General features: G+C 36.9%; 1 protein-coding gene across 1 annotated transcript in view; it reads left to right on the forward strand.

Moving 5' to 3' along the window:
• Nucleotides 1-8,649, forward strand: part of LOC106870081 (uncharacterized) — a 14,399-nt gene extending 5,750 nt beyond the window's left edge. The window contains exon 2 of the mRNA XM_014916057.3: nt 2,203-8,649. Within this exon, the coding sequence (XP_014771543.1) occupies nt 2,379-4,700 (2,322 nt within the window). The 5' untranslated portion in view covers nt 2,203-2,378 and the 3' untranslated portion in view covers nt 4,701-8,649. The remainder of the gene's footprint in view (nt 1-2,202) is intronic.
• Nucleotides 8,650-12,493: the final 3,844 nt, after the last annotated feature.

The following is a 12,493-nucleotide window of genomic DNA, read 5'->3' on the forward strand; positions in this document are numbered from 1 at the left end:
GTCATATACAGGGTCAGTTAAATCCATTGCGGCCTTCTTAGAAATCATCATTGTTTGAGCAGAAGTCAGAAATCATAGTGCCTTGTGTTGTATAGTTTTGCTCCCTTACAGTAGCTATTTGTAGCTACAAGGTTGCTGCAAACTTTTGTGTACCATAAGTTTCAAGGTCAAGTCAGAAAATGCCAGCATATTTTGTAGATAATTTCAGTCCACTACATCAGTATATTTACATTTTTTTGCAGCTGAATGCTGTACCTACATCCTTCTCTGTTTCAAAACAATTCCAATACTTGTTTCTTAAAAGCTAATAGTGCGCCATGACTTATTTTGGACCTTGTTCAGTGTGCTGGGGATAAAAAAAAATGTTGAAAATCACATCCAGTGGGATTGAGCCAAAACATAATTGTAGAGCAAATGATTCAGACATGTGGTTAGTTGAGAAAAGTATGAAAGTCACAGATTCCCATTTTACCTACCTTTAAAAATAAGTCTTTTGAGATTATTTAAAGAAGAATAGTTTAGTGCCTTGTGATGTTTAATTTCATCCTTACATTATGAGTTGGAATCCCACTGCAGTCAAATTTATTCTTTATCATTTCATGGATTAATAAAACTAGAACTAATTAAGGTATTAACAATGTGATTAACAATGCTACTTTATAATGAGATAGGTCCAACTTTTGTTCCACTTACATGGTATCTTGAGCATGGTACAATTATGCTGTTGGGTTAACCGATAGCTAATGGGTGAAATTAGGTAACTGAAACTGTGGAAGGTAATTATGTGTGTGTCTGCTGACATGGCTATGTGGTTAAGAAGTCTACTTCACAAATATTTTGCAGTATTTTAGGCACATCTTTTTATGTATAGTGTGAGTTCAAATCCTGTCAAATTTAACCTGCTTTTCATCTTTCCAGAGGTTGATTTAAAATATTTACTGAGAGGGGGTCCAGTTCTCTTCCACTCCAGGCAGTGGCCAAGTGGGGAAAATCAAGAAAACTAATGATTAATCTTTTGACTTTCATCCCTTTTGTGTGTTGGAGGTCAGAACATTGCATCCCACCTTCACAACATTGTGACAATATTTTAAATCATTATAATAGTTATTGGTTTGAATTATCATTTAACATCTGTTTTCCATTTCTGAGGACCCATGGGAGATGTGTTGTGATTAGGTAGAGTATGTGATGTGCAGATTGGTATTGTTTTTATTGTTTGATGTTAAGAGAAGTGACATGGATAAGTGGCTAGGTTTATTTTGGCTTACAATAAGATCACAAGTTCGATTCCCAATGGTACATTGTGTTCTTGAGCAAGACATTCCATTTCACATTGCTCCAGTTTACTTAGCTGGCCAGAATGAGTTGTAGCTGGATTTCAAAGGGTCAGCCTTGTCACGTCCTGTTTCACACTGAATCATCCTGAGAACTATGTCAGTGGAGTGCTCAGCCACTTGCATGTTAATTTTACGGGGCAGGCTGTTCCGTTAGTTGGGTCCACTGGAGCAACTGTCACCATAACCAGCAATGTGCCAGTAAATGATGTTATTCAGTGAGTTGGTGGTGCTAGTGGTGGAGCAGAGTGATATCTCTGTACAGTGTGTGCTTTGTGGCTTGTCATTTCTCTTCTTATTCCAAGATTGGCCCAAATTAGACACATTTATCATCAAATCTATTAACAGCCTAAATTTATTCTATGTACAACTCCATTTATACAATTTGTTTCTTTTTCAAGATGGTAGGATATGACTTGAAGTGAATTCATCTCCTGTTTCTTCTATCAGTGACCCCACAGAGGGTTCCCCCTTTGGTTTGTGGATCGTTGGATGTTGTACGTGTGATGTGCGTTATTGGTAGAATTGTTAGAATGTCAAAAAAATACCTTGTGGTATTTGTTCCAGCTCTTTACATTTTGAGTTCAAATCCTGCCTTGGACAACTTTTTCATCCTTTTAGGATCAATAAAATAAAGCACCATTCAAATATGGGAGGCGTCAATGGAATCAACTTTTCCTTGTCCACTTAAGTTATAGGCCTTGTGCCAAAAATTTGAAACAATAATTATTATTATTGCTGGCCTTGTGCCAAAATTTGAAGCCATTATTAAGCAGAAAGGATTATTATTATCATCATCATTATTATTATTATTATTATTAATTTGTTTCATTATATTCATTGTATTTTTTCTTCTTTTTTTTTCCAGAAAACGTGTGAAAAGAATACCAAAGGACAAGATATCAATAATTTGTGAGTTACTGCTGAGAAGTGTTTGAGGGAGGAGATTTGAAATAATCTTTCACTCCATAGAAGATCTGTGATCCAAATGGATTAGTCATCATCTTAATGTTCTCTCCTTTATCTCTTACTTGAAGGGCTAAAATGTACCCGGTACAGTCAATGTACCCAGTGGATAGACCTTTTGACTATGACATCTGTAGCCGTGGTTTCTCCCAGATTGACCACCATCACTTGAACGGCTGCAGTGACAATGGGTCGGCCCCTTCAGCACACCCCCCTACCTCAACAACACCTCAGGGCCCAATGTCACCACATTCTCAGCATTCAACTGACCACAAACAGGTGTTGCCCGACAACGGCAGTATGTGCTGGAAACCGTTTCCAGAATCTGGTAAAAATGGCGGCAACTTCAAGAACTGCCTCAATGTACCCAACGCCGATGCCATTCATTCCAATTCACATTCACTCAGCCACTCCCATCTTTTACCCCACATGAATTCCCACCCTAACCAAGGGGTGGGCCGAGGTGGAGGACGGGGTCGTGGTCGAGGTTCTGGAACCATTTCAGCGAGTACAGCAGAGAAAACCTTCAACTGCACTTTCTGTCGGAAAGCATTTGCCCAACGTGCCAATCTACACATCCATGAAAGGTCCCATACCGGAGAGAAACCATTCAAATGTAGCTATTGTCCAAAATCATTTTCTCTGAAGGCAAACATGAAGATTCATGAGAGAACCCACACTGGAGAGAAACCATTCAGTTGCAGTTTTTGCCAAAAAAGCTTCAGCCAGCGTGCCAACCTGGATATCCATGAACGTACACACACAGGCATCAAACCGTTTCAGTGTTCGTTTTGTCCCAAGTCGTTTCCTCAGAGAGCCAACCTGAATATCCACGAACGTACACACACTGGAGAAAAACCGTTCGTCTGTGGTATTTGCAAAAAAAGTTTTAGCCAACGAGCTAATTTGAATATTCATGAACGTGTCCACACAGGTGTTAAACCTTACAAGTGCTCTGTCTGTGACAAGGCATTTTCTCTCCGGGCTAATCTACACATCCATGAGCGCATACATACTGGAGAGAAACCGTTCTCATGTTCAGTATGTACCAAGTCGTTCAGCCAACGTGCTAACTTGGACATACATGAACGCACGCACTCTGGTGAGAAACCGTTTCAGTGTTCATACTGCCGTAAGGCATTTCCGCAGCGAGCAAATTTGGACATACACGAGCGCACTCATACAGGAGAAAAGCCATTCACATGTGCAATATGTCTGAAAGGTTTCAGCCAGCGTGCAAATTTAAACATTCACGAACGTGTACACACAGGCCTGAAGCCATATAGGTGTTCTGTGTGCGACAAATCATTCTCTCAGCGAGCTAACTTGGATATACATGAACGCACTCATACGGGACTAAAACCTTATCAGTGTTCTTACTGTGAAAAGACATTTCCCCAGAAAGCTAACCTTACTATCCATGAGCGCACACACACTGGCGTTAAGCCGTACACGTGTGGTGTGTGCAAGAAATCATTTAGTCAGAGGTCTAACTTAAATCATCATGAATGTATTCGCATACCTGTAGTGCCACCGCCACTCATTCAAAAACCTTACACGTGTGACATTTGTAAAAAGGGCTTTGCTCAAAGGGCCAACTTAAACAGCCATGCCTGTGCCCAAGCAGCTAGTGCTAAAGCCTTGAGCCAAAACAAACCCCTTAGCAACAACAACACAACTAACACACCCAACACTGCTAATGACAATAACAACAACAACAACAATAATGCTAATACTAATAATAATGGTAGTAACAATAGTAATGGAGGCAGTGGTTCTAATACTCCTGATAGCACTGGGTCTGCTCCCACTAGTGGATTGTGTCAGCAAGCCCCCCTCTCTGGGAAGGGAAAGTCATCGGCCAGAGTGAACATCCATCCACCCCAGACTGCCACCTCTCCCCCTTTGCACCACTCGCACCATTCTCCATCACCCCATCACCAGCAGCAACAGCACACGCCATCATCTTCTCCGTCACCGCACTCTCCACATCCACCTCTCCCTCATTCATCACAACACCCACACAATACCTCAGCTGATGAGCCCCACTCACACAACAGGAGTTTCCAGCCTCCCGCCCAGTCCCCCCACCCTCCTCACTCCATCTCCCCGCACCACACATCTGCTGCAGCTGCCGCAGCCTTGCGACTGCAACCGTTGTCAATCCCTTCATCGTATACGCACCATCAGATGATGCAGTCATGGGGTGGTAACTACGGCAGCTGGCCAAGGGGTTTCCCAATGTCATCCCAGTGGGGGTCGCCCGGGTGGGGCCCTAACAACAGCCCAAACACACAGAGTGCATTTTCCTGCAATGTTGTACCAAAGCAGAGCAAACGAGGTGCGAGTGGCAACAGTGTTGGGTCTGGAGGGGTTGACAAGCACAAACCTTCCATCTGAACAATTTCACTGACACAACAACAACAACAACAAGAACAATCCTGATGGCAAGAATTCGGGCAGAAATACTGAATTGTGTTGATAGATGATTAGATGTTTGCCTCGTGTTTAGTTGCAGCTTACCGTGTGTATGTGTGTATATTGACATATACATAAACATGTGTACATGTTTGTGTGTGTATATATAAAACATATACACACATAAACATATGTACTCGTGTGTGTGTGTGTGTGTGTATAGATATAAACATATGTAAACACATGTACACGTATGGATATACAAAGATAATACAATTACATGCGTGTTTGCATCTGTATATGCATACATATATTCATATACACTCACAGATATAGGCACATACACACACACACATATACACACTACAGTTTCATGAAGTTGTCTACCAACAAAATGTAAAATGTAATTTGACCCCTTATGTAGAAAGACAGGCACTAAATAATGGTCGAGCCTATACTGGCAGGTGGGTCCACTCCCAAAACAATACCTGTGTTCGCATTTACATTTCCACTGTGACTTCTCAGAAACTGAGGCCACTAAAACATCAAATTTAAGCTTTAAATACTGCTTTCTGCTCATAATGCTTTTATAAACTTCCAACCCCATTCAGTGCACACCCAGTCCACCCCATCTCTCTTCTTTCCATCCGTTTCAGTGTCTCGCCTCTCCTCCTTACCAAACCATGCACTAAAACCTATCATCCAATCATTTCTACCTGCCGGACCCTCCCAATAAGCTCCAGCCTGCAGGTATTCACAACCTCACCCATCTGGTAGTTCCTGTAAAAGTTGTGGGGTTCCACCTCCTCCTGCCCGAGACCACGTCTTGTCTTATGTTAAAAATTCCCTGTCTAACATGATTTAAAATGAAAACCTTCCATCAAAATTTAATCTTAATTTATACTCCAAACATCAGCTTAATAACGACAAAGTTATTTTAGTAAATTCTTTGTTGTTTTAAAAATTAATTGGAACAAAGGCAGTTTATTTCAACGAAAGTATGACAATGAAATGATTGAGAAAACTTGTTTTATGTGAAGCTTATTGAGGAATATTTAAAAATATAATTTGAGTGAAGCCTGGCTGTAGACAATGTGAGAGTGTCCTGTTTTATTAATTTACAGAGAGTTTTCATGACCACCTTAAGATTGGCTGGGTTTAGGCAGTCAATGTTTCTCACTTGTTATGACTTTGTCTGCCAGCAGATCAGTGAAACCTGTCTATGGCAGACAAAATCATGTCCTGTCCCTAAAAGTAGAATCATTAACATCGGTGGACTGGGTGATGGGCTGGAGATAGTCTGTGTTGGCAAGACAAGACAAAGGAAGGGGTCAGGTACAAAAATGTTGAGTCACTTTGTCTTTTATCTCCTGGTCCAGGGATATTCATCCAAGTCACTTTACAGTGTATCTTTACGGGGACAGCTCATTGATGATGTCTTGAGATATATTTATGTACTACAATCAACAAGGGAGCCTCTCTAGTCATTGAATCTGCTAGAATTAGCAGATTTCCCTCAAGTTTCAACTCCACTACTTTGGCCTTGTCTCTCTTAAACATAGTCACCCTCTGTTGTAGGTGATGAGGTGAGGTCTCTGTTCTGATGATAACTTCTGTCATTCTTCCACCAGTCTTGGACACCCTTAATAGGGTCATGGATGCTGTCCTTCCTCTTTTAACCGGGTCATTAAATTAATACATTGGTTGATGCAAACCAAAATGATGCCTGAAGAAGAGGTGGGATGGTAACACTGTTTTTAAAATGAAGAAGCTCACTTTGGATAATGTAGTCCAAGGTACACTATACCTAGAAAAAAAGAAACTGGGTTGCAACTGCTGAAATACCTTTCATCATGGGTTTGTTATAATCAGGACCTATCTGATTGGTAAATAACAGCAGCCTTCTTCCTGCTGTATATCGTAGTCAAGTTGGGATGTCAGAAGGATCTGGAGTGAATTAAGACAGTGTTGTCAGCAATGGAGAACAGTAATCCAAAGATTCAGTTTACAACAATTCCACTGTGCTAACAATGAGGATTTGGCACTGGGTTACTAATTTCTGAGGAAGGAGATCAATGGGTTGATTTATTATAACCAGCTCCATTAAGCTGTCTAGGATTAAAAGACCACCATGTAATGTTGGCAGTTTTTTTTTTAAATGCTGAGAGGTAATGCACTAGGGTGAGACATTTAGGCCACTGCATTAGTGCCATCGACACTGCATTGCCATTTCAATTGTAATAATGGTTCAAATTTAGACATATGACCAGCACTTTTGAAAGCAGCGGGTTAATCAGTTGCATTGACCCCAGAAAGATGAATGATGAAGTTGGGACTTATAGATCTGGAAGAAATACAGCCGGGCATTTTGTCCTACTTTCTGATAATACTTGGTTTCTGATGTGACAAAACCATTCAAGTGTGTATGTGTGGTGGTGGGTTATGGTGGCAATGTAGTCAGTTGAATACGTTTCCAGTTGTTGTTTTATCAATCTCAGAGAGATGGAAGACAATAAACCCTGATGGAGTTTAAACTTAGAAATAAGAAGAGATATAACTAAATATTACAAACATTTAGTTCATCACCTATGTTTCTGTTGGTTTATTTCCTTAATAATAATAATCCTTTCTACTAAAAGCACAAGGCTAGAAATTTTGGGGTATGGGGTTGAATAATTTCTTTGTGGCTCCTTGCCATTGCATAGCTCTGTCTTCCTATAGTCTCTCATTCTACTCTCTCTGGTGTTTTTCTACTCCATCCCACCCACCTCACTTCTCTTTGTTCAGACCCCTGTCATGCTGACATCATCCTCACTGGTCCCTTTCTCCCTCTATTCACCATACTATGGTCCACCTTCCCCTACGTGCCTCACCTTATGCACCCTCTTCAACACACCTCTGTACGAACTGTTGGTAAACCTCTTCACATTCACACACACACACATCGGACAAGCAAAGGGCACTGGTTATTTCTGGAACAGATTCCAACCATGCCATCATAAGGAAAAAAAAAACATTTCCAAACATGAACACTGGTATAGCATCGTCCTACAAACACCATCTCTCTCACACGGCTCAGACAAACACATACACACACAAAGAAATAGCTGCAATGCCACTAGCTTCATTAGCCTCATGCACTGTGCTGAGTTGCACAGCATGAATGGTAAGTGCAGAGGAAACAGAACTGTTGTTCTCTGACCAAGTCCACCTTACTGTCTTTGACCAGCAGAATCTATGGGCCTACAGAAATGGAATAGACAGTGGCAAGACTGTGATGCTGCTCCACACAGTTTATCACTGCAAGCTGGGAGTTGAACTGTTTTGGCCAACTCCCTGCATAGCAGAGGTCAGGTTGAATTTGGTAAGGTGGGGGCTACGCAACTACAACACCAACATGTCTACACCAAACAGCAACACACACACACACACACGCTGTAGAAGACAGTGGCAGCCAGATGCATAAGCTTATGTATGTTCTAATAAGGTGCATTGTGCACTTGGTATGGGTTACATTGATGATGATAATGATGACTTCAATAATGATAATAATAATATTGCTTACTACACAATCTAATATGTAAACACATTCCCAGATGTGTAAACACATCTGCAAATGTGTTCTCCCTCCACTCTAATAACACTTTACTCTCTCTCCTCATTGTCAAATGCTTTGGCCCTTTCTTTCGTTTTCATGTACACATTAATGTGCATATATATATACACACACACGTGTGTGTATATATATATATTGTATATTTATGCTTATATATATGTACGTATATGCATATTTGAATATATATATCTGTATGTGTGTATGTATAGATGCATATATGTATGATTTGTCATAAGTTGTTATATGATAACCAAAATGTAATCTAAAAGCTGAAGGCACTTAAATAAATAAATCCTATAATTTCAATGGAATAAACCCGTCTCAATTCGCTGCATTTAAAATCAAATGTTCAGAACGTGCTCCTCCCACTGTACAGGGTGCCAACCAGGAAGCTATCAAACATAGATTGGCTGTCAAGTACCGAAACACAAATGAGGTTCTACAGTCACAGCTGTTCAATATGGTGGGCCTGGTGCAGCTTCTTTGGGAAGACTCAATCTGCTAAAAACACTGGATGGAAATATGCCGCAAATTTGATTGGCTGCTAACATTCACCTCAATAATTATTTTATTGTTATAATAAAACAACTTATGTCAGATCTTATATATACATACACAAGCATATGTGTATATTCATATCTATATGTATATATATATATACACACATACACACACACACGAGCATATGTATATAAATGTGTATATTCATATATATATATGTATATATATATACATACACACTCACACAAGCATATGTATATAAATGTGTATATTTATATATATATATATATATATATATATATACACACACGTACACGTGTATATGTGCAATTTAACAGATGTTATATGGCCTTATGTTTACATCGTATATAGACGTACACATGCCTGTGGAGAAGATAAACATTGAGTTAAACAATATCAAGTGTGGAGATTGATATATGTATATGTGTGTGTATGTATATATATTTGTATATATGATGTTAATGCGTGTGACTCATAATATTGTGTGTGTGTATATGTATATATATATATATAGATAGATAGATAGATATGTCTGTGTGTGTGTGACTTTGTGTGAATCTATATACACACATGCATATATCGTATGTGTATGCATTATATATATATATATATGCATGCATGCACACATACATATTGTCTCTGTATAGACAAATATTGTTGTGACTTTAAACTACAAACTGGAGATACAAGATATACAGAGAGTGACAAATGAATTAAAGCTAATGAAATGACTAATTGATGCTTTATACGCATTCTCCTCTAAACGACAAGTTCGTGGGTTCAATTCCTACATTCTAATATTTAAATACTCCTCCTTCACCTTTTTAATGTACATCTTGATTACAAAAAGTTGTCTTGGAGTTTTTTTTACTATATTTTTTATTTTCAGTTTTCTTTTTTATTCACTGTCTTTAAATGCTTTGTTGTTGTTTGTTTTCCTTACGTTTTATTGTTTCTGCCTGTCATGATTTTTTTACACTGTATATGTATTATATACATTATATTTTTTATATATATTAAATATATTTTATGTTATATATGTTTTATATATATATTAAATATATATCATATATATAGCATATATAACACACACACATATATATATATATAGCATATATATATAGAGAGAGAGAATATATATGTTTTATATAGAATATATATGTATATAGAATGTATATATATATATATATAGAATACATATATATAGAGAGAGAATATATATGTATATAGAATGTATATATAGGTATATATAAATATATATGTGTGTGTGTGTGTGTGTATAGAATATATATATATATATATATATATATATATATAGAATATATATATATAGAATATATATGTATATAGAATATATATGTATATAGAACATATATAGTATATATGTGTGTGTGTGTGTATATATGTATGTATGTATATGTGTGTGTGTGTATATATGTATGCATATATATATGTGTGTGTATGTATATTATATATATATATATATATATACAAATGTATGTATATATACATGTATGTATATATATATGTATGTGTATATATATATATATGTATGTGTATATATATATATGTATGTGTATATATATATATGTATGTGTATATATATATGTATGTATGTATATATATACGTATGTATATATATATATACGTATGTATATATATATATACGTATGTATATATATATATGTATGTATATATATATATACATATGTATATATATATATATGTATGTATATATATATATGTATGTATATATATATACGTATGTATATATATATATATGTATGTGTGTATATATATATGTGTGTGTGTGTATATATGTATATGTATGTATATTTATGTATATGTATATATGTGTGTATATATGTATATGTATGTATATGTATATATGTGTGTATATATGTATATTTATGTATATGTATATATGTATGTATATTTATATATATATATGTATGTATATTTATATATATATGTATATGTATATATATTTTTTGTGTGTGTGTATACAGTGAGGGAAACATGATCTACAATCTGACTGGGTTCAATAATCAGATTTATGTGTATATATGAATGTATCTATATGTATGTATGTGTGCATATGAGTAATGTGTGTGTATGTGGGTATTATGTTAACTGTTAATTTTCAATCAATTTCTTGTTTTATATTTTTTAAAACTATTTATTATTATTATTATTATTATTATTATTACTGTTGTTGTAAAATACCCCATTAGACAACATGTAATTATTGCTAGTATCAATGATGTATTTCATTGGGCATCAGCTCTACGTCGCCCCCACCCTGCCCCTATCTTCACCCCCATCCCGTTCGCTTATGGTCCCCCACGAAAAACAAAAAAAAGGAAAACAACTGTGATTTGTGAACTCCCTCGAAATCTTATCAAAATCTCTTCTCTCTCCTCACCTATCCCCATCTCACAGCCTCTTTTGTTCAATAAAACCTTCATTTGATGCTCTTTTCCATAAATGTATCGAATTTGTTCTGCCTATGACACACACGGTGGTGGTAAACACAGCTAATCACAGATCTCTGTGCATGTACGTGTGTCTGTGTGTATCGTCATTTAAAACAGTTTTGATTTCACTCCATGCGACTTAGTTTTGCGGTCGACCAATTGAAGCCCCAGCTTGTTCGTGCTCAGATTGTAGAAGGAAGAAGCACAGCAAGTCCTTTTACTTTCATTGTCCTTTCACTCATATTGTGTGTCTGCATGTATATATGTGTGTATATATACATGTGTGTAAATATATATGTATATATCTGTTTATACATGTTTGTGTGTATATGTATACATATGTATGTGTATATATATAGTCATATATATATATATATGGTCATATATATATATTTCTGGTCATTTTTATTCATTTTTTTTTTATTGCCAAATAAACACGAACTATATATTCGTTCTTCATTCATTTATTTCTGTTCTCATTCTAACTCATGTCCATTGTCCAGAAATCTTTCATCACACATCTGTGACCTCCTCAGCAACACTTTCTGTCTTTTTGTGTGCTCTTGCTTTGCTTATTCTATTCTGTTCTTCTTTGATGTGTATCCTTATATGCGCACGTGTCTGTATGTCATTTTTCTGAGTAGCTCTCCCGACAGCCCCATCCCTTACTCCGTTGCTGCTACTGCTACCCTTGAACCATACTTTTAGTACCATTCTTGTAACTCATTGTGTTTGTGTGTTCATCGATGCTGCTGCCATTATGGTAGATGTTGTTAGATATTGTTGTGGCCTTCTGTGGAGTTAACATATGTGTGTGTTTGTGTGTGTGTGTGTGTGTGTGTGTGTGCACATATGGGTTAGCTTCCTGTGTTGTTTGTATCCATGCCCTTTATACAGTTTTTTTTTTATGTCTCTAAATTTTTTAATATATATCATAGGTATGTGTGTATATGTCTATTGTATGTGTATTATGCTGTTTGAATCAAGTTTTTTTTTTTTCACCCTTCAGTCTTCAGTCATGTGTGGTAGAACTCATCCCTTCGATAAGTCCCGATATACGGAGAACAATTGTATGTAGGATGAACCCACAGCTTATTTGTAAGGTTGGGAATATAGTGTATAGCTTACGATGTACTGAGGAACGGTGCAGAGGCATGACA

Source organism: Octopus bimaculoides, chromosome 14, assembly GCF_046866305.1.
Source record: "Octopus bimaculoides isolate indiv1 chromosome 14, ASM4686630v1, whole genome shotgun sequence".
Taxonomy (NCBI): Eukaryota; Metazoa; Mollusca; class Cephalopoda; order Octopoda; family Octopodidae; genus Octopus; species Octopus bimaculoides.